Source organism: Dama dama, chromosome 33, assembly GCF_033118175.1.
Source record: "Dama dama isolate Ldn47 chromosome 33, ASM3311817v1, whole genome shotgun sequence".
NCBI lineage: Eukaryota > Metazoa > Chordata > Mammalia > Artiodactyla > Cervidae > Dama > Dama dama.
The window spans coordinates 61,217,571-61,242,250 of NC_083713.1; the positions used below are offsets into that span (position 1 = coordinate 61,217,571).

The following is a 24,680-nucleotide window of genomic DNA, read 5'->3' on the forward strand; positions in this document are numbered from 1 at the left end:
ATGGATAGAAAGATGTGGATTTTAAAAAATTTCCCCATAGCGGGTATAAATATCAGTCAATGTCTCATCTATATTTCATTATTTGGTAATAGTTGTCTCAACTCTGTTTTGCTATTTAGAATCTCAGGATTCTATAGCCAGTCTTTGGAAATATACTGGTTTAGGAGTAAGAAGGCAACACAAGCATTTGCCTTGTGACCTCAGACAAGCCACTTAACCTCTCACATCTTCAATCTCCTCTGCTGTAGATGAGGGTAAGCCCCTAACTCCTGACTACCATGCAGGGCAATCATGAAAGACAAAATGAAATAATGTAAGTGAAAGTCTTTTGTAAAGTGCAAGGTACTATAAAAATGGAAGGTACCATTACCTTTAATCAAAACTGCCAGAAAACACATATATTTTTCATCATTATTGCATACCATAAACAAATTTTGAACTCTAAAAATGAAATCAGCCCAAAGTAAAATGTTAGAAATGACAATGAGTCATTTTTCACAACAAAGAAATTGATTTTCCGTAGATGCTCTTTCCTTTTGCATGTAAAGATCCATATCCATCAATGCCTGAGTCCTCGGTGTTGACACTGGGTATAATTACGGCTGATCACACAGCCGCTTGACTCACGTTTCTCCCAAGCCTGAGGCCACTAAGTTTCCTCCCTATTACTACAGGGATATGACAGAATTTATTGTAACCTCTGCTGCTACCAAGGCATTTTCTTTAATTAATTTAAAAAAAACAAAACCAATCCTTTTCAAGAATATATTCTGAGCCTGACTCTTGAGCTAAGCATGTACCTTGCAGTTTAAAATTCTACATCTTTTAGTATCATCATTTTTTTTTAATCATTTTATACTACTTGCATTTTCTTTTCTTTCTTTTTTTTTTTTTTTATGATGGATGACGTTCGAATGCACATCACTCTCCCAGGGGCTTAACTAAAGTCTGACAAGCCCAGAGAGCTTGTACAGAGGGTGAGTGGACACAGCTGGAAATAGAACTGCCATATGACCCAGCAATCCCACTGCTGGGCATACACATCGAGGAAACCAGAATTGAAAGAGACACATGTACCCCAATGTTCATCACAGCACTGTCTATAATAGCCAGGACATAGAAGCAACCTAAATGTCCATCAACAGATGAATGGATAAGAAAGCTGTGGTACATATACACGATGGAATATTACTCAGCCATTAAAAAAAGAATTCATTTGAATCAGTTCTAACGCGGTGGATGAAACTGGAGCCTATTATACAGAGTGAAGTAAGCCAGAAAGAAAAACACAAATACTGTGTACTAACACATATATATGGAAGTTAGAAAGATGGTAATGATAACCCTATATGCGAGATAGCAGAAGAGACACGGATGTATAGAACAGTCTTTTGGACTCTGTGGGAGAAGGTGAGGGTGGGATGATCTGAGAGAATAACATTGAAACTTATATATTACCATATGTGAAACAGATTGTTAGTCCAGGTTTGATGCATGATACAGGGTGCTCAGGGCTGGTGCACTGGGATGACCCTGAGGGATGGGGTGGGAAGGGAGGTGGGAGGGGGCTTCTGGATGGGGAACACATGTACACCCATGGCTGATTCATGTCAATGTGTGGCAAAACCCACTACAATATTGTAAAGTAATTAGATTTTAATTAAAATTAAAATGAATAAATTAAAAAAGAAATACCATCATCAATTTTAAGTGATGCTTTCAAACATCCTTACTAAAGATTACCACACACCCTACTTTTTGTAATCAAGATCCTTCTAGAAAAATCAAAATAGCTGCCAGATCTTCTGTTAGGCCTTTAGGCCTTTCATTGTTCTATTTAGGCCTCAAAACCAGGTCTATTGTGACGATGTTAATTTTTGGTTTTGAACAATTGAACTGCGGTCATGTGAGATGTTAACAATGGGGGAAGTGTGTGACTGTACTGCTTTTGAAACTCCTCTGTAAGTCCAAAATTAGCTCAAAATATTGAATACAAAGTAAAAAAATAAAATTAAAAATCTCACAAAATAGCATCCTATTTCCAAATAGCATCCTATTTCCAAGAGTCTAGATACTAGGTAATCATTTGCCTTCAAGTCGGTAAACATTTCCATTACTTTATATCAGCAATTCATTCTGTAAGGATTTACAAGTTTATTTACATAAGATACAAGATAAAAATTGTAATAAAAAACATAGGTAACACTTTTGCACAAGTAACCACATGCCTGATTTTTATGCCTAAAAATCCGACATAGATCAAATCAATACCTACATCAACCCTATGAAGTAGGCCCCATTCTAATTCTACTGCACATGAGAAAAGAGAGATGACAAGAAGATTAGTAATCTTCTCAAGGTCACATATTTAGCAAGTGGGGAAATGAGGATGATACCCAGGATACATGACAACATTCAAATGGCAGAGAAGAAATGCAGGAGCTAAGAGAGTGAATATGAAGTGAATCCAAGAAGGAGGCAATTTGGATGTCAGGTCAACAGTGCAGTTTTCTGAGTGAGTTCAACAAAAGTCCACCATGTGATCAGGTTATAGTAAGCATGCTTAAGCTAGGCCCAGCCAGCCCTTCTTCTCGGATCCTCCTGCAAGATGCTGCTACTTATAATTTGAAGGACTTAAATCTCAGAACTTTTGGCGAAATGACAATGAGTTTTGTGGGAAAGAGTCTGTGGTGCTAGAAAAGACTCTTAAGAATCCCTTGGACTGCAAGATCAAACCAGTCAATCCTAAAGGCAATCAACCCTGAATATCCATTGGAAGGACTGACGCTGACGCTGAAGCTCCAATACTTTGACCATCTGATGCAAAGAACTGACTCATTGGAAAAGACTCATGCTGGGAAAGATTGAAGGCAGGAGAAGGAGATGACAGAGGATGAGATGGTTGGATGGTATCACTGACTTAATGGACATGAGTTTGAGCAAGCTCCAGGACATGGTGAAGGACAGAGAAGCCTGGCCTGCTACAGTCCATGGGGTCCCAAATAGTTGGACACGACTGAATGACTGAACAACAATAACTATGGGCAACTGATGTCACAGTAATATGATTCTATAAAAACAATTTGTAGGTTGTCAGTAATTATATGCTCCAACCACACAGCTCTCCTCTTCCCGGACTTAATTCAGGGAAAGACTGCAGACTATATGGACTAATAATGTTTCTCTCAGCAGCACTTGTGAGATATATTGGATGAAAATCATATGAAGTTGTGTTCCCGCTAGGTTCCTAAAGAAAGGGGTTCTACTTATCTCAATAACATACTCCCACATGCAATACTATTCCTATAAAGAGGAAGGCACACTTCTCTATCACATTATTTCTCTCACATCCCCTGGAACATCCTGTAACATAAGAAACCTTATTTACCAATCATGAAACTGGCCCTTCCAGAAAAGTAAAATTCCTATTTACCAAAATCTAAAATTTTAACTTGCAGCATGATTCTTATTTAAGTTCTTTGAGTTGCAATGCGTTCACAATATGCCAAAAATTTCCCTGTCTTAAGTTGTCTTAAGTATTTAAAATCAATCAATTCATTAAAATTCATTATTTAATTAAGCCTAACCTTTTCTTGGTAACTTTGCAAAGAACTGGGCATTTCCTTGTCCTTGATTTTCCATCAGGAGAAATTCTCCTGGGGGTGTCTGAAAATACATGAGGCTTGATTTGGGCTGACACAATGGTTAGAAAAGACAAGCGGTGTTTTAAGTGGAGAAATGGATATGCTAATTATCTTCAAGTGTAGGAAAATTAAGAACAATGCAGAACTGTCCTGTCCAAAATGGTAATGGAAAATCCACATAACAACCCTCTCTGGAAGAATAGTGTGGAGATTCTCACTGTAGTAACCCTGAGAGGAGGTCTCCAGCCTCTGTGTAAATGTCTTAAGTGAAAATGAGCTTGTCATTCTAATCACCATTGCCAGATACCTGTGGAACATATATTCAGATGTTAAGCCAAATTTTGTCATCTTTTAATTTCGACCCATTTGTTTTCTGGAACAGTGTCATAAGGAAATTATGTCCTCAATGAATTACTATTAAAGTATATTTAAATAAATGTAAGGGGTGTGGGATGGATTGGAAGATTGGGATTGACTATATACACTACAATGTATAAAATAGGTAACTAATGAGAAACTACTATATAACACAGGGAACACGACTCAATGCTCTGTGGTGACCTAAGTGGAAAGGAAATCCAAGGAAGAGGGGCTGTATGTATACATGCAGCTGATAGACTTTGCTATACAGTAGAAACTATATTCCAATCAAAAAAGATAAAATTAAATTAACATGGGTTAGGTAAAACAATGATTGATAGGTGTTGAGAAAAATGTTGTAATGATTTCATGCATACTTACCATGCCTATTAAAACATTATTACAACTTTATTTTCTCTTTGTTTTTAGTGCTAGGTTACTTTCCTTCTTTGTAATGAGCATAATTTCCAACATTCTTGAAGTAAAAGAAATAGGAAGCCTTCTTAAAAGATTCATTATCAACTTGTTATTGTGTCAGATATGGATTAAACTATAGTAATGGTCTAAGTCTAAGTAATGGTCTAAGTGAGTAAAAGTCACTCAGTTGTGTCCGACTCTTTGTGACCCTATGGACTATACAGTCCAGGCAAGAATAGTGGAGTGGGTAGCCATTCCCTTCTCCAGGGGATCTTCTCAACCCCGGGACTGAACCCAGATCTCCTGCATTGCAGGCAGATTCTTTACCAGCTGAGCCACGAGAGAAGCCCAATGGTCTAACAATGTTGGTGTAACAGGAAGAACCTTTTTCTGTAAAGAAATTATGTGCTTTTCACTAAACTCCCCAAAACTTCATGATACAGTGTTATTAGCAGTTCTGTTGTTGATTCTCTCTGTAACTCTTCTACTATGAAGCTGAGAAAAGCTGGCTGTCCCCAGTGAGTTGTCTTTTCTACTTTCTCCTTTATGGTTTCACATATCTCCTTTTCCAGAGAATCTCATTCTCTTTGTATGATGAATAAGTTCTGTGCTGCTTAGCAGTCTGAATACAATCAAGATTAGAAGTAAAGTTGCCAAGGAGAACCAGATAACTAAATCCTATGTATAAAACTCCAAGACGATTTGTGCCAGACAGAAACAGGAAGCATGTGTGGGCTTTATGTTTTCACTGTATCCAGGGATCTCTCTCTTGCTATTAGCTCACACCAGGAGAAAGAGTCAAAAGGCTTAGTGTGCATATAGAAATGGGTTTCATTTTTTGGACCTATACCAGTCAGCTGGCAGTGGTTGCCTTTACTGCTGCATTAAGAATGACTCTCAGCCCAAGCCTCACTTAACAAAAAATAACATCTTAACCAATAAACATTATTGCGTGGGTCTGAGACACAGTAACCTCAGTGTTGGTACATGCAATATGCATTTGCTGACATTGATACAGTTAGAACAACTACTAATTAGGAGTCCGAGGTTTGGAATTCAAAATTCTGGTGTTAAAACTTACTGGCTGAGTGACAGTGGGCTAACAATATCTCTGGGCTAAAACACCCTCATCAATAAAATAGAAATAATGATTATAATTCCCAACTGGACTGCTGTGAAAATCAATTGAAATAACTCTTTTTAAGTTCTATAAATATTTATTGAGTACATTCTAATATGCCTTACACTCTGGCATCACCCCAAGAATAATACAAGGAATGAGTCAAGTTCTCTGCCCTTGAGAAGTTAAGAATCACATGGGAAAAAAGGATTAAGTGAGTATATGATTCCAATATAATGTAGCAAAGACATGGATAACTGAGTCAACAAGTGTTATGAGAACACAGAAGATAGTCACCCTATCAAGTAAGATGATTTCTGCAACAGCTGATGTAAACTGGCTTAATAATAAGTAAATCTATTGGCTAACATTACAGCCAGGGCTCAGAATGTTGAGTCAGTGGCTCAGTGGTGTTTTCCAGGACTCAGGGTCTTCACATCTCTACCTACCATAAGCAGCAGTGCCTTCATCTTGAAGCCAAATTACACAATTGATTATGACAGCAATTGAAATTCCTTGCCTTACTCATTTCCCTCTTCCCTCATCGCATTGGTCCAAACATATTTAACCTGACACATTTCTGAACTAATCATCTATAAAGGAAATGGAATTATCATTATTGACTGTGACACAGAATTGGTGATAGGTGGTAACTGTAATATTCCCTTGAGATTCCAAACCAGCTGAAAGATGTGAAGTGGGAGTAGAGAGATGGTTTTCTGTAGGACATCAATCCAAGTTTTTAAAGGATGAGTAAGAATTTGGCCAAAGAAAGAAGAGGAGGATGAGCATCTCCAGACAAGGGAATAACATGAGCATGACTCTGGAGGCAAATTACCATAGTGGTAACAGGTAGAGGTAGCATTTACAATGAGCTGTGGATTTCCAAAATGCTTGTGGTTGATTGAAATCTACCTACAGAATAAGAGAAGTATCATGGTCCTAACATGTCACTAAATTAATTTTCAAAACATTTTTACTTTATGTTTCTTTGCTCTCAAATATATGATTTCTCTAATTTTTTTTTTTTGTTTCTACTTCTTAGATATCTCTCCACAGAAAATTAAAATATACAATTCTTTGGGCATAGCACACAATTCAGTCTATAGAATGAACAATGCAGCATAAAGAGTAAACACTTTACTAACTTTAATAACACTAATAACTCTCAATTTTGAATCATCAGTTAACTTAGAAAGACAAATGTTCTTAAATGTAAGTCTAAGAAAAATGCTCTCCTAATTAGTTTTGTGTGGGATAGATTAGCCTTTCCAGGTTAGATTTATTTCATTATACTTTCTTGAAAACACACAAGTGTGTATAGCACAGGTAGCCTCTTACTACATTTCCTAACTGAGTCATATTGGCTATCTTATCAGTGGAAATGACTCCATCATCCTAGCATCATGTTTTAATCCATGTTCTTTACTTATCCTATGTTTACACAGAGGAAAAAAAACAGAGAGATGGTATGTCAGGAATATCTACCCAAAGATCAAATGAAACAGCCATATACAACTTTAAAATGCATTCTAAATGAAAGCAAAATTACATCTTTGTGACTAATGTTGTAAGTAACGCCTGATAGTAATACTAGTGGAACACATAATGGAATAGGGAAAATTCAGAGTACATTCAGAAAGCTGAAAATCATGGGGATGGTGATGATCTCACAATAATTCCCACTGAAAGGATAAGATGACCACTTAATCATATGAGCTATATTTGAAGCATCAGTATAACTTATGATTTAGTTTGCTTTCTGAATCATGAGGAATGGGAACAGAAAGTAGGTTGCCTAGAGAGAATTTCAGAAGAGAGAGGGAAAGGAAGCATTCTTTCTATGACAGACATAGGCACTCTCAGGAAGCAATTTACTCTAAGCTATTCTAAATATTATAAATCTAGAGAAATCAGACTATGTTTAGTCTGATTGCAGAATACCACCGGGTAGTGATGTGAAAACAGTCATTTCTTTAGGCATCTCAGTAAAAGAGAAAAGAGACAAAAGCTGTCCTGCAGTCTGGGTAGGTAGCAGAGTGGAAAGAGGAAATAATTTCAAATACAATACCTGTTTATCAACAGACAACATACAATAAATATATTTAAAACTGCATTGCAGTTCCTCTCTCCTTAGCATTTAAATTGATTTACCAGTTTACATCCACTCACCACCTTCCCCTCAAACATGGATGGGGAAACTCTGATTCGAATGAATCTTTATTTTTCTCTTTTGGATCCCCCTCATTGCCAAACATTATTAAAGTTTCACCTTTAATTTCACTGCAAGACATCTAAATGAAAGGGAATGATGAACTTGGCTACAGGAACTCTCAAATTTAATCTCCTCTGCAGTCAGATTCCTGTAGTGTGAATAGCAGCCTGATCTTATTGGCACTTTCAACTGCAATGTCAGATTCATTTCAAAATTTAATACAAAGTATTTGTCATCACCACACTTCCATCGGTAAGGACACTGACACCAAAGTGCTACCAGTTGGTGGTCTGAGAAAGATAGCTTGCGGGAAATGAAAATTCTCTCCTCTAAACCTAAATAACTCATCTCACATATTATATGTCTTCTGTTTCTGCAAGAGTACACTATTGCTTTCCACTATTCGATCTTTTAGTAATCCATCTAGGTAACAATAAAGAAATAAAAGAACATTAACTCACTGCTTCCTTCTGGAATGACAGTAATATATTTCACAGATTTCAAGAAAAAGTTTCCCAGCAGGAAAGAAGGAAAAAACAGATTAGAATCAATACCACTGCTGATTATGATGAAGTATAAGACATGCCTTTCACTATTTCAGCCTACCTCTGCTACGTACTAACGTGATGAGGCTGCCCATAGGTCCCCTTCTTTCTAGAACAGTGTTTCTCAAAGTATGGTCCTCGGACCAGCACCATCAGCATCACTTGAGAACTTGCTAGAAATAAAATTCTTCAGCTCCATCTCAGACCTACTGGGTCAGAAACTCTGAAATGAGGGGAGGTGGTGTCAGAATCTTGCACTTTTATAATCCATCTGAGTGATGGATATATAATATCCATCTTATATATAATCAGTTTTAGAACCAATGATCTAGAAAAAAGGAGATAAAGCAACATGTCCCCCTTTCACTTCAGACCCAATTTTTCTACACAAATAAGTCTGTTAATATTCAGAAAAGTCTGTTTTTCTTTTTCTTGTTCAAAAACATTCCAATACCCTCTGGAATTACTGAACTCTGAATAACCTAGTCCTCCCCTGCGAGGCATAAACTGACTTGATTGTTGGAAAACAAGACTCAGGAAGATGGTATAAGTAACCAGTACTGTCTAACTGGAAAAGAAATAGGATTCACTGACATTTAGTTGTTTTGTTTGTTTTACATTTTCAAAGGAAGGACACACGCAGTACATTGAAGCCCTTCAGATGTAACTGAACAACTGATAAAGAGTAAGAGGTGCTCAAAATGAAATCACATGAGAAACTATATCATTTCTTCCTTAGAAAGTGATTTTTAAACATCATCATGGAGACCTCACTGGCAGTCCAGAGGTTAGGACTTTACCTTCCAATGAAAGGGGTGCAGGTTTGATCCCTAGTCAGGGAGCTAAGATCCCACAGGCCTAAGGACCAAATAAATAAGTAAAACATTAAGCAGAAGCAATGCTGCAATTGGAGAAGACTCTTGAGAGTCCCTTGGACTGCAAGAAGATCCAACCAGTCCATCCTAAAGGAGATCAGTCCTGGGTGTTCACTGGAAGGACTGATGTTGAAGCTGAAACTCCAATACTTTGGCCACCTGATGCAAAAGAGCTGACTCATTTGAAAAGACCCTCATGCTGGGAAAGATTGAGGGCAGGAGAAGAAGGGGACGACAGAGGATGAGATGGTTGGATGTCATCACTGACTCAATGGACATGGGTTTGGGTGAACTCCGGGAGTTGGTGATGGACAGGGAGGCCTGGCGTGCTGCAGTTCATGGGGGTCACAAAGAATCAGACATGACTGAGCGACTGAACTGTGAACTGAACTGAATGTTGCAATAAATTCAATAAAGATGTTAAAAAATTGTACACAGAAAATCTTTAATAATGATAATAATGATAAACATCATTATCACTGTGGTATGATTTGAATTGAACCCTATATCTCTTACAGGAGTGGATCCACTAAATATCTTTTCAAGTATCCTTGTCACAGTTTGAGTTGCATTACAACCAAAGTCTGTGACAAAGAATCATGGGCATTTATTTATTTTATTTACTGAGCAATAATGCCAAGGAGCCAGTACAAGAGGAGAGGAGTGAGACAGTAAACGGAAGGAGGCTGTCATTATTTAGTCATTAAGTCATGTCTGACTCTTTTGTGACCACATGGACTGTGGCTCACCAGCCTCCTCTTTTCATGGGATTTCCCAGGCAAGAATACTAGAGTGGGTTGCCATTTCCATCTCCAAGGAATCTTCCCAACCCAGGGATCAAACTCATGTCTCTTGCACTGCAGGTAGATTCACTACTGCTGCCGCCCGAGGTATACGTTTTTTAAAAATCTCACTGTTAGTAACTGGTGCTTCATCTCACTGAGAATTGTAGGATACAGCATAGAACATAACCTCAAGGTTATTCCATCTGAGGGGTAAGGGAACTGGCATTTATATACCAACTCTCAATCACTGGTTGAAGGCTGCTCCCTGGAATTGTTAATTCCCTGGCACTTCTGACTGCATATGTGAGCAATGAAGGCTCCAGTGACTGGAGAAATTCCTTAGGCAAAGAGATGCAGGTGGTGTCAGTTGAATTTCTGGCTGGCATGCACAGACATGATGTGGCCAAGAAGATCTGGCCAGGAAAGAAGAGTGCTTGCTAAGTCTGACTGCTCCAAAAAGTCATTACTCTAAATTTGCACTGCTGATATAAAATGCATGTCCATGTTTATTTCTTTCTCTTTCAAATTCCTCTGAACACCTGGTAACATAGTTCTAAGATTCCCAAACCTTGCACAAAAGATAAGTTTTTTTTTAAAACTCAAAATAGAAATAAATAAAAAATTTAAAGAATAGGAGAAATGAAAATTACTTTCTTTAAAATAGAATTCCAATTACTATTATCCTTTACAAAATGCACATCTTAATAAACTGTATGTTTATGTGAACTAAACAGCCATTATTTAAAATTTTTAGAAGATTTGTATTTTAAATTTAATTTAGAGGTACTGTATTCTCTATCATAGCTGTCATTTTATGATGTCTCTTAAATAGGTTGATTTATTGCACAAATATACTTGTATGGCAAAGAAATATCTGATGAATAATCTATTCCTTGTTCTTCCTAAAATATAAGAAAATAAATAGTACGCTGAATTAGAAAGTCTTGTTTAAAAAAGAAAAAAAAAAGATATGCTGAAAAGTAAAGCAGTGCTTATTGACCAAATAAGGCACAACACGATCAAAGGTTTTTTTAAAAAAATAATAAGATGAAAATACAAAGGGGGTTCTATTTAGAATTCTGGTGAATCACAAAATATTCTTATCAACCAATTCCCATATGAATCAAGTTTGACCTTATTCTCACAGGTCAGCCCAAGACTATTTCTTGAGATTTAAAGATAAAAATAAACAAAATAAAACTTCTAACTCCAATCACAGACATATAAACATGTCTAAACATTTTAACCAACTCAAGTAAATGATTATTCTAGTATGCTTTCCATCAATTAAAGTCATCCTAGAAAAGGCACTACAGTGTTAAGAATTGCAAACACATGCCATTTTAGCTAAGATTAAAGATCACATTTTTTACTTGTTCGAGGTTAATGATGCAAGGCAAGAACTCACAGAAATATGCTTCTGAAAAGAAAAGCCAAGTCCCTGTAATGATGGGAAATCATTCCTCATGTTTTCTGTTCAAACATACATACCACTTAAGGAAAATATTTGCATGGGGAAGGTTAGCGGAACGGTGAAAATAAGAAACCCTGTATTCAAGGGAGCGGTACAGAAGTTCCAGAGAACTCAACTCTATGTACCTGCCAGCGTGTGAACCTTTTTCTTCCTGATGTATTGCAGTCTTCTCCAGCATGGATATTTGATTTCTATAAGTACAGAATGTACACTGCATTATTCCTGAATAAAGATGTTTCCTGAAATATACAGACACTTTTTTTTTAAACAGCCTATTTAGCAAATTATAGAGCAAAATATGTGCTGAGTATTCAGAATCTGATCGCTCCAGTGGGAAGTCTGGTATTTATCCAATGACACTGAAGTGTCCTCTGCCCATTTTGCATCATGGAGACATGAACAGTGGTAAATAGCGGTTACCTGCCAGTCACTGGGAATGCTGTCCACTGCCCTGGCATTATGGGCATTTTCCCAACCTACTCTGGGAAGATGTCCCTGATGTTAAATCTTCCTCAACTGCATGTGAAACCTAGCAATAATAAACCAGTTACATGTCAAAGAAACAAAGGTGGAAACAGTGCATTAACTTAATAATCTAAGGGAGGTATATGTAAGCTTGCAATTTCCATCACACTTCATTTACTTTCAAATGCTCCCCCCTTTTCTATTGAAGTATAAACCATTTACAATGCTATGCTAGTTTGTGGTGTACAGCAAAATGATTCAGTTACATAAACTGATTGTGCTATATAGTAGGACTTTGTCTTTTACCTATTTTACATATAGTCATGTGTATCTGTTAAACCCAAACTCCTAATTTATCCCTTCCTTTCTTTTCCTGTTTGGTAACATAAGTTTGTTTTCTATGTCTTTGAGTCTATTTATGTTTGTTAATAAGTTCATGCATCATTTTTTAAAGGTTTCATATATAAATGATATCATATGATATTTGCCTTTCTCTGTCTTATTTCACTTAGCATGATAATCTATAGGATTGTAAGGATCAATACTATTAAAATGACCATACTACCCAGGGCAATCTACAGGTTCAGTGCAATCCCTATCAAATTACCAATGGCATTTTCTACAGAATTAGACCAAACAATTAAAAAACTTCCATGGAAACTTAAACGCCCTCTTTGAAATGTAGGAAATATACCTATTAACGAGACAAGAAAAACCTATGTGTACTCTATATTAAGTAGACTTCTTTTGATTCATAATACTTATTAGATGTGCAAAGGAGAGAAATCTAAGCTAATTTACCAAAGTACTAAAAATCAGATTTCATATCAGAATACTCATTCATATAATCTATGATATAATTTTATTACTCAAAATAAATACTACTGACTAACATTATCTGTTACAGTATCACAGGCTGGGTGAGAAACTTTAGTGAGACTCATTGAAGAGCATCAGTGATAAATAAAAATAGAGAAAGGGTCAAAGTACTAGATATCTACAGAGATAACTATAGAAAATCATATATGACTACTTGACTCTTAAGTAATCCAAAGTAGATCTCATTTTTAAACTCACAACTTTTAGGGATAATAGCTACTTTGTAGTTTCAGTGTAGTATAGATATTTTTAAGTCTCCAAGCTAATGGTAGGAATGAACTTCTGAGGGAAAGAGAAACACGTCTTTCTAGTGACAGGAGTTATGCTGAACAAGACAATGTCAAGAGTCCTACAGAATCCTGATCACAGCTATGAGAAAATTTCTTGGCTCCACAATCTGAATGGGTTGTCCACTTCTGCAAGGATACTGAATCCTTTTGGTATAAGGGATACCTGGAGTTAATCAATATGGACAAGTCTTAAAATATAGAACAGAGCAAGTAACCTTGCAAATTACAGCAAGTCTCAAGTCTAATTAGATATGAGTTTAATTTTTAATAAAAAATTATTTTCTTTGGTCTCATCCATTTACCTATGAATAAATTCTTAAATAAAAGCCTATGAAACAATAGACTCGGAGTAATGAAAAGTCTCAATTGTTAAAAGAAAAAAAAAATCAAAGGAGATTCATTGACTAGATCTCAACCTTTTTTTCTCTCTAAGCCTTTAAATGAATGTCAAGAGTTCTGTCAACTTCTGTAATTATGTAAAGGCTATGACAATGCGTGTGTGTTTGTCACTAGTTGTGTCCGACTCTTTGCGACTCCATGGACTGTAGCCAGCCAGACTCCTCTGTCCATGGCATTTTCCAGGTAAGAATAGTGGAGTGGGTAGTCATTTCCTTCTTCAGGTGATCTTCCCGACCCAGGAATCAAACCCGGATTTCTCACATTGCAGGAAGATTGCTTACTATCTAAGTAACCAGGGAAGTCCTTATGACAACATGTGGAGAATCAAACAGGAGCACTTCTCTGGCAAATTTGGGTCATCATAGAAGGGAAGTGAAAAGCAAATGAGAAAAGGAAAGATATACCCATTTGAATGCAGAGTTCCAAGGAGAGATAAGAAAGCCTTCCTCTGTGATAAATGCAAAGAAATAGAGGAAAACAATAGAATGGGAAAGACTAAAGATCTCTTCAAGAAAACTAGAGATACCAAGGGAACATTTCATGCAAAGATGGGCGCAACAAAGGACAGAAATGGTAGGGACCTAACAGAAGCAGAAGATACTAAGAAGAGGTGGCAAGAATACGCAGAACTGTACAAAAAAGATCTTCATGACTCAGATAATCACGATGCTGTGATCACTCACCTAGAGCCTGACATCCTGGAATGTGAAGTCAAGTGGACCTTAGGAAGCATCACTACGAACAAAGCTAGTGGAGGTGATGGAATTCCAGTTGAGCTATTTCAAATCTTGAAAGATGATGCTGTGAAAGTGCTGCACTCAATATGCCGGCAAATTTGGAAAACTCAGCAGTGGTCACAGGACTGGAAAAGGTCAGTTTTCATTCCAATCCCAAAGAGAGGCAATGCCAAAGAATGCACAAACTACTGCACAGTTGCAGTCATCTCACACACTAGTAAAGTAATTCTTAAAATTCTCCAAATCAGGCTTCAAACAATATGTGAGCCATGAACTTCCAGATGTTCAACCTGGTTTTAGAAAAGGCAGAGGAACCAGAGATCAAATTGCCAACATCTGCTGGATCATCAAAAAAGCAAGAGAAATCTCCACACTGTTTTCCATAGCGGCTGTACTAGTTTGCGTTCCCACCAACAGTGTAAGAGGGTTCCCTTTTCTCCACACCCTCTCCAGCATTTATTGCTTGTAGACTTTTGGATAGCAGCCATCCTGACTGGCGTGTAATGGTACTTCATTGTGGTTTTGATTTGCATTTCTCTAAGAATGAGTGATGTTGAGCATCTTTTCATGTGTTTGTTAGCCATCTGTATGTCTTCTTTGGAGAAATGTCTGTTTAGTTCTTTGGCCCATTTTTTGATTGGGTCATTTATTTTTCTGGAATTGAGCTGCAGGAGTTGCTTGTATATTTTTGAGATTAATCCTTTGTCTGTGGCTTCATTTGCTATTATTTTCTCCCAATTTGAGGGCTGTCTTTTCACCTTACTTATAGTTTCCTTTGTAGTGCAAAAGCTTTTAAGTTTCATTAGGTCCCATTTGTTTAGTTTTGCTTTTATTTCCAATATTCTGGGAGGTGGGTCATAGAGGATCTTGCTGTGATTTATGTCGGAGAGTGTTTTGCCTATGTTCTCCTCTAGGAGTTTTATAGTTTCTGGTCTTACATTTAGATCTTTAATCCATTTTGAGTTTATTTTTGTGTATGGTGTTAGAAAGTGTTCTAGTTTCATTCTTTTACAAGTGCTTGACCAGTTTTCCCAGCACCACTTGCTAAAGAGGTTGTCTTTTTTCCATTGTATATCCTTGCCTCCTTTGTCAAAGATAAGGTGTCCATAGGTTCGTGGATTTATCTCTGGGCTTTCTATTCTGTTCCATTAAAAAACTGGAAATAGAACTGCCATATGACCCAGCAATCCCACTTCTGGGCATACACACTGAGGAAACCAAATCTGAAAGAGACACGTGCACCCCAATGTTCATCGCAGCACTGTTTATAATAGCCAGGACATGGAAGCAACCTAGATGCCCATCAGCAGATGAATGGATAAGGAAGCTGTGGTATATATACACCATGGAATATTACTCAGCCATTAAAAAGAATTCATTTGAACCAGTCCCAATGAGATGGATGAAGCTGGAGCCCCTTATACAGAGTGAAGTAAGCCAGAAAGATAAAGAACATTACAGCATACTAACACATATATATGGAATTTAGAAAGATGGTAACGATAACCCTATATGCAAAACAGAAAAAGAGACACAGAAATACAGAACAGACTTCTGAACTCTGTGGGAGAATGTGAGGGTGGGATATTTCAAAAGACCAGCATGTATACTATCTATGGTGAAACAGATCACCAGCCCAGGTGGGATGCATGAGACAAGTGCTCGGGCCTGGTGCACTGGGAAGACGCAGAGGAATCGGGTGGAGAGGGAGGTGGGAGGGGGGATCGGGATGGGGAATACGTGTAAATCCATGGCTGATTCATATCAATGTATGACAAAACCCACTGAAATGTTGTGAAGTAATTAGCCTCCAACTAATAAAAAAAAAAAAAAAAAAAGAAAAGAAAAAAAAAACAACACTGCAGAGCAAAAAAAAAAAGCAAGAGAATTTCAGAAAAACATTTATTTCTGCTTTGTTGACTACGCCAAAGCCTTTGACTGTGTGGATCACAATGAACTGTGGAAAATTCTGAAAGTAATGGGAATACCAGACCACCTGACCTGCCTCTTGAGAAACCTGCATGCAGGTCAGGAAGAAACAGTTAGAACTGGACATGGAACAGACTGGTTCCAAATAGGAAAAGGAGTACATCAAGGCTGTATATTGTCACCCTGCTTATTTAACTTATATGCAGAGTACATCATGAGAAATGGTGGGCTGGAGGAAGCACAAACTAGAATCAAGATTTCTAGGAGAAGTATCAATAACCTCAGATATGCAGATGACACCACCCTTATTGCAGAAAGTGAAGTAGAACTAAAAAGCCTCTTGATGAAAGTGAAAGAGGAGAGTGAAAAAGTTTGCTTAAAGCTCAACATTCAGAAAAACTAAGATCATGGCATCTGGTCCCATCACTTCATGGGAAATAGATGGGGAAACAGTGGAAACAGTAGCTGACTTTATTTTTCTGGGCTCCCAAATCACCACAGATGGTGACTGCAGCCATGAAATTAAAAGACACTTACTCCTTGGAAGGAAAGTTATGACCAATCTAGATAGCATATTAAAAAGAAGAGACATTACTTTGTCAACAAAGGTCCATCTAGTCAAGGCTACTGTTTTTCCAATGGACATGTATGGATATGAGAGTTGGACTATAAGGAAAGCTGGGCACCAAAGAATTGATGCTTTTGAACTTTGGTGTTAGAGAAGACTCTTGAGAGTCCCTTGGACTGCAAGAAGATCCAACCAGTCCATCCAAAAGAAGATCAGTCCTGGGTGTTCATTGGAAGGATTGATGCTGAAGTTGAAAGTCCAATAGTTTGGCCACCTGATGCGAAGAGCTGACTCATTTGAAAAGACCCTGATGCTGGGAAAGATTGAGGGCAGGAGGAGAAGGGGACGACAGAGGATGAGATGGTTGGATGGCATCACCAACTCGATGGACATGGGTTTGGGTGGACTCCGGGAGTTGGTGATGGACAGGGAGGCCTGGCGTGCTGCAATTCATGGGGTCGCAAAGAGTCGGACATGACTGAGTGACTGGACTGAACTGAACTGAACTGAATCATCTAGAATCTCATAGATGATGAACTTCAAATTTTCAGATCACATTTTCAGTTTCTCACTGGATGAAAGACTACTTCAGCCACGTGGAAGCCAGTGTATTTTTGTAACCATGACTGTGGCTGTTGCCCCATAAATGATGAAGGAGCCATCCAGGTACTTAAAAGCAACACAGACTTCATGAAACTGATCTGAACAAGTAGTAATTCCTACTTCTCCCATAGAAACTGTGAGTGTAAGTTCATGCTGAAAATTAGTTATTTCACAGGAATAAGCAATAGAACTCCAGACCTGCTGTAAAACAGCAAAGTTGATAGCCCTGTCAAAAATGTTCTGCCCTCAACTCAAAGGTGTACACGTATGTACATGTGCAGGAGGGGGTGGTTTCCCCACACCACATCAAGCAAATTGTCCAGGCCTGCTGCTTTACCATTCCACTTATTTCTGCTACTGTCTATCTGCAGGTAGCAGCAGAGTCCACAGGTAAAGCGCTCACTCCCTCAAGACCACCCTTCACTTGAGACACCAACCTCAAGTTCAGGTTACCTGTGCTTCTCACCAAACTGACTATAAATCAGAAGATACCAAAACCCCCTCCTCCAGCTTGATTAGTTTGTTAGAGTAGCTCACAGAACTCAGAGAATCCATTTGCTTACTAGATAACCATTTTATTATAACAGGATAAAACTCAGGAACAATGAGGTGGATAAGGTACACAGGGCAAGGTATGGGAAAGGGCAAAGAGCCTCCATTTGCTACCCTTCCCAAATATCTATGTGTTCACCAGTCTGGGAGCTCTCTGAACCATGTCCTTTGGATTTTTATGGATGTTTCATTACACAGGCATGATTGATTAACTCATCAGCCATTAGTGTTTGATTCAACCTCCGGCCCCTCCCCTTTCCCCAGATAGCACTGGATGGGGCTGAAAGTTCTAATCCTCTGTTCATGGTTGCCTGGGGCAACCAGACCTCACCTTTAGGTACTTTCTGAAAGTCACCTCATTAATATCAATCCAGTAGTGGTAGAAAGGGGCTTGATGTGAATAACAAGATATGAATTTCAACTTTATGGATGTGATTTCAGGAACTGAGGACCACTGGCCAAATATTGTAACAAAAGCTGCTCCCATTGCTCTTCCTGCTCAAGAAATGCCAATGATTTTAGAAGCTGTGTGCTAGAGTAGGGATGGAGACCAGATAGATATTTCTAATTATAAATCAGAATCTCACACTGTGCAATACTGTGGAAGGTGCAGTATACATTGTGAAATGGGGTCCCCGGCCCTGTGGACTTTGTATGACAGCTGTGTGACACCTTCAAAACCTGCTACGACAAAGCTGGCCAGTCATCTGTCACTGGGTCCCAATCAAACAAATGATCTTGCTTCCACAGCTAGAGGTTGGGAAGATGAACTAGTATGGTTATTCTATCTTCATTATTATTTCCATTTTACTCATATAAAAGAATGCTGTTTGCACAAATCCCCTAGGACAGAAAACAATAAGTGTGCATTACAAATGAAATAAGCTCACAGCTTATTTTGAATGGTTATGTGCCAGGCACTTCGCTTATCACTTTCATATAAGTAATTTAACTCTTACAATCTGAGAGTGAGAGGTAGGTTTTTATTATCCCTACTTTACAGCTGAAGGAAAAGATGTCTCCACAGTTAAATAAGTTTTCTGAGACCATCTACCAGAAGAGTAGCAGACTGGAAATTCCAACCTGTCTGACTCTAGAGCTCAGGGTTTAAACACCTGTGCTACTCTTTTCGAATTCAAAAACTGATCTTACGTGCTGCTGTTAATAATTCACATGTATGTCACCACAATTCAAAAATTGCTTGGTAATATTAGAATCTACTGTTAAACTATTTGGTCAAAAAGGACTATAGCTAGTACAATCTGATGTGGCTCTCTATTTAATTAAACAACTACCTGGCTTCATGAGGTAATCAAGTATATCAGTTGATAAATGTTTATTTGTATAATTATGGTAGTGATTTAAAAAAGGAAGGATGTATGGAGGGAGAGAAGGAGGGGGAAAGGAGAGGGAAGAAGGACAGAAAGAAGGAAGTGATGGAGAAAAAGAGGGAATGAGACAAAGAGAAGAGGCAAGAGGAAGGAAGGGAAGAGGAAATATTAATACACTGCTGAATGCCAACCATTTGTGAATGATAATATCCATTCTGAATTCACTTTGTAATTTCCTTCTGTTCTGTGGATCTCTTCACTACATAAGTCAAAACATTTCACTCCACACACCATGAGCATTATAAATTATGATTACTCATGACAGGACTGATTAATAGACATACTCGATACTCTTCCAGGAGACCAAATATTTTTTTAATACTAAGATAAAGGTTTTAAATGTCACTTTTCTCATTTCCATGTGACTTATGTATTTGCTAAATCACCCTTCATTGCACAAAACCACTGTACCAGAAGTTTGGTGATGAAGGAAAGACACCACTGTTAATAGTTTTGTTAATCTTGACAACTTTTATTTTAACACAGTTCTTTAGAACTTTAGCATTATGTCTATAACTGATTCTAATCTAATGCTATATAACTGAAAAGATGCAGCTTTGTACTTTTTTTTTTCCCTTTTAACTTGGAGGGGGCTTCAGCCCCGCAATTTACAAGGTGGTATTTGTTAATAATGATAACATACAAAAAACATGCTACATAATAACATCAATAAGCACAAATAAATCTTGTTTTGTATTAATGAGTTGGAGACTCTGCAGACAATTTTTGTGTTGTGCATGTCTTAACAAACTAAGAACTCCAGAGACCTCTCTGAGTTCTCTGTATTGCATTTAGGTATAATCAGTGTCCTGTCACAGAGCACACAGCTCTATATTAAGTCAAAGCAGCTTTCTCTGCAGAAATATGTCACTGTCATCAACTCAAACATGAATATTCAAGACTAGGAAAGACTGTTTCTGTCCTTGTGGAAGATGATCTGAGAGTGGTGATATGCTATTTGGCAGATATTACTCAATCTCCATGTTTCTTTGAGTCATACCTTGCTCATCCCGGCAGACAGCCTTCAGGATGCGATGTCCGGGGCCACACTTGCCATGGTCAGGGATACAGATCCCTTCCGACGTCAGCCACTGATAACACACAGGATCCTCACAAGGAACAGATTCCACCAAGTGAGGGCAACGGCCCGCAGGCCCCGTTGATTCCACAAGGACATGGCGCTGTCTCATTCTAAAACCTAAAATAAGAAAGAACAAAAGGTTCTGAGGATTCCATCCTGACCTAGCAAAGGAAGAGAAGCAGCAGCTGGGATATTGATGAAACTTTTATTTATACATATACAACTCAAAAGAAGAGAAGCTAAAGGCAAGGAGAAAAGGAAAGATATACCCATTTGAATACAGAGTTTCAAAGAATAGTAAGGAGAGATAAGAAATCCTTCCTCAGTGACCAATGCAAAGAAATAGAGGGAAACAACAGAATAGGAAAGACTGGAGATCTCTTCAAGAAAATTAGAGATACCAAGGGAATATTTCATGCAAAGATGGGCACAATAAAGGACAGAAATGGTATGGACCTAACAGAAGCCGAAGATATTAATAAGAACTGGCAAGAATACACAGAACTATACAAAAAAAGATCTTCATGACCCAGATAACCACAATGGTGTTATCACTCACCGAGAGCCTGACATCCTGGAATGTGAAGTCACGTGGGCCTTAAGAAAGATCATTACAAACAAAGCTACCAGAGGTGATGAAACTCCAGTTGAGCTATTTAAAATCCTAAAAGATGATGCTATGAAAAGTGTTGCACTCAATATGCCAGCAAATTTGGGCAACTCAGCAGTGGCCACAGGACTGGAAAAGGTCAGTTTTCATTCCAATCCCAAAGAAAGGCAATGCCAAAGAATGCTCAAACTACCACACAATTGCACTCATCTCACACGCTAGCAAAGTAATGCTCAAAATTCTCCAAGCCAGGCTTCCACAGCATATGAACTGAGAACTTCCAGATATTCAAGCTGGATTTAGAAAAGGCAGAGGAACCAGAGATCAAATTGCTAACATCTCTTGGATCATGGAAAAAGCAAGAGTTTCAGGAAAACTTCTACTTCCACGCCAAAGTCTTTGACTATGTGGATCAAAACAAACTGTTGAACATTCTTAAAGAGATGGGAATACCAGGTTAACTTACCTGCCTCCTGAGAAATCTGTATGCAGGTCAAGAAGCAACAGTTAGAACTGGACTTGGAACAACAGACCGGTTCCAAACTGGGAAAAGAGTACATCAATGCTATATATTGTCAACCTGCTTATTTACCCTTATATGCAGAGTACATCATGCAAAATGCTGGACTGAATGAAGCACAAGCTGGAAGATTGTCAGAAGAAATATCAATAACCTCAGATATGAAGACAATACCACCCTTATGGCAGAAAGCAAAGAGGACCTGAAGAGCCTCTTGATGAAAGTGAAAGAGAGTGAGAAAGCTGGCATAAAACTCAACATTTAAAAACCTAAGATCATGGCATCCAGTCCCATCACCTCATTGCAAATAGATGGGGAAACAATAGAAACAGTGACAGATTTTATTTTCTTGGACTCCAAAATCACTGCAGATGGTGACTGCAGCCATGAAATTAAAAGACACTTGCTCCTTGGAGGAGAAGCTATGACCAACCTAGACAGCATCAAAAAGCAGAGACCTTACTTTGCCAACAAAGGTCTGTCTGGTCAAAGCTATAGTTTTACCAGTAGTCATGTATGGATATGAGAGTTGGACCATAAGGAAAGCTGAACACCAAAGAATTGATGCTTTTGAACTGTGGCATTGGAGAAGACTGTTGAGAGTCCCTTGGACTGCAGGGAGATCAAACAAATCAATCCTAAAGGAAATCTGTCCAGAATATTCATTGGAATGGCATCACTGACTCAATGGACATGAATCTGAGCAAGCTCCAAGAGTTGGTGATGGACAGGGAAGCCTGGCGTGCTGCAGGCCATGGGGTCACAGAGTCAGACATGACTGAGTGACTGAACCTAACTGAACTGATTCATTGGAAGGACTGATGCTGAAGCCCCAATACTTTGGCCACCTGATGCAAAGAACTGACTCATTGGAAAAGATCCTGATGCTGGGAAAGAATGAAGGCAGCAAGAGAAGGGGACAACAGAGAATGAGATGGTTGGATGGCATCACCGACTCAATGGACATGAGTTTGAGCAAGCTCCAGGAGTTAGCGATGGACAGGGAAGCCTGGCGTGCTGCAGTCCATGGGGTCACAAAATGTTGGACATGAATAATCGACTGAACTGACTGAAAGATCAAAACCACATATTCTTTGAATGTGTTTTATTTTATGGGAAATTGGGAGATAAGGGGAAGAATGAAAGACAGAAGGGAAAAGAACTAGAGGAGGAAATCTGTCTTCCAAGAGTTTACAGTCTAGGAGTTGAAGAGGCCAGGCATAATCAAATGCACTAATAAGTAGCATATGTTCAAGGGTATCAGTTGCTGCTGCTACTAAGTCACTTCAGTCATGTCCAACTCTGTGCAACCCCATAGATATCAGTCCTCCAGGCTCCCCCATCCCTGGGATTCTCCAGTCAAGAACACTGGAGTGGGTTGCCATTTCCTTCTCCAGTGTGTGAAAGTGAAAAGTGAAAGTGAGGTCGCTCAGTCCTGTCCGACTCTAAACAACCCCATGGACCACAGCCTACCAGGCTCCTCCATCCATGGGATTTTCCAGGCAAGAGTACTGGAGTGGGGTGCCATTGCCTTCTCTGAAGGGTATCAGTAAACCAGTACAAATAAATGAAGACTCACAGATTCCTGATACCTGGGTGGGGAAGATCCCCTGGAGAAGGAAGTGACAACCCACTCCAGTATTCTTGCCTGGGAAATCCTATGGACAAAGGAGCCAGGCAAGCTACAGTCCATGGGGTCACACAGGAGTTGGACATGACTTAGTGACTAAACAACAAAAACAACAGAGAAATAGCCTGAACACAGATAAACCCCATGTTCTTTTGCTGTTGTTTTTCACATTCTTATTAGTCTGTATGAAGGTGAAATACATCTACATTTTGACACATTCCTGGTCACTGTGTCAGGCCTTAAGAGTTCCCTGTATCACTCTCTTGAGATTTCCAGGTCAGCCTGCCCTGTGAAGGCAGGACAATTTGGGGCTGCATGCCCCACCCTGGCTAGACATAGGTCTCTGGACAAATACTCAGTTTTTCAAAAATGTTTTGTGGCACTAGGGACCAAAGTTATGTCACAATAAGGATGCGAATGGACCTTCCATGCTACAAGCCTACAGAGTCACAAACTCATCAGATACAAATGGAGGGATATGGCTCAACCACAAGACTGTAGGGAGTGGTGAGGTCTGTGGCAAAATGGAGGACATGTGCTGAATTTAAAGTGTATAGATATCATTCAGGCTCCACTGACAGTTACCACAAGAAAATGTGAACCATCTGTTGTCAAATCTTCAGATTCTAAGAAGCCAGAAATCCAAGCTATCTTCAGTTATTATATGAAATCTATTTTTAAATGATGGAAACAAATTTATGTTTTTAAAAGCCACATAAGTTTTAAAATGTGACAGAGAACAAGATACAACCCTTTTGCTTTTGAGTTTTCCATTTCAGGCCTTCAGGATATATGACTTCTAAAAGTTAGGCCTGGGACTTCCCTGGTGGTCCAGTGGCTAAGACTCCACAATCCCAAGGCAAGGGGCCCAGGTTCCATCAGTGGTCAGGGAACTAGATCCCACATGCTGCAACTAAAGAGGGTTTCCCAGGTGACCTAGGGGTAAAGAATCCACCTACCAATATGGGAGAAACAAGAGACATGGATTCAGTCCCTGAATCCCTGGGTCGGGTAGATCCCCTGGAGAAGGAAGTGGCAATCCACTCCAGTATTCTTGCCTGAAAAGTCCTGTGGGCAGAGGAGCCTGGTGGGCCACAGTCCATAAGGTTGCAATGAGTTCAACACGATTTAGTGATTGAACTCGCACACACACGTCAACTGAAAGATCCCACATGCTGCAACTAAATATCCAGTGTGACACAACAAAGAGCAAAGATCCCACGAGATACAACTAAGACCAGCATAAGCCAATAAATACATAAATATATCTTTTTTTAAAAAAAGAGCTAGGCTTACCTCCCATGAATCTCATATTTTACTGTCCACCGTTTCATTCTCCAAATTCAATCAACAGATTTAATTCCTCTTTCAAAAAAAAATAAAACCCAATCTTATTACATAATAGCATCTTGAGATGTGATTATGCAATTATTCCTTGGGATAGGTAAAAATATAAAAAGATAGGTAGGTAGGCAGATAGACTTAGCTAGGAAGATAGAATGCCTGGGAACACTGAACTCAGAGCCGAAGACTGTGATACCCCACAGCCCTGCCCAAAAGAGAAGGGGAGAAAGACAAGTTCAGGTGCATG

The 24,680-nt window shown here is 38.7% G+C and overlaps 1 protein-coding gene across 1 annotated transcript in view; it reads right to left on the bottom strand.

Moving 5' to 3' along the window:
- The window catches only part of THSD7B (thrombospondin type 1 domain containing 7B), a 972,933-nt gene that overhangs the window by 513,010 nt on the left and 435,243 nt on the right, over nucleotides 1-24,680 (bottom strand). The window contains exon 6 of the mRNA XM_061135120.1: nucleotides 20,249-20,446. Coding sequence (XP_060991103.1) covers nucleotides 20,249-20,446 — 198 coding nt within the window. The remainder of the gene's footprint in view (nucleotides 1-20,248; nucleotides 20,447-24,680) is intronic.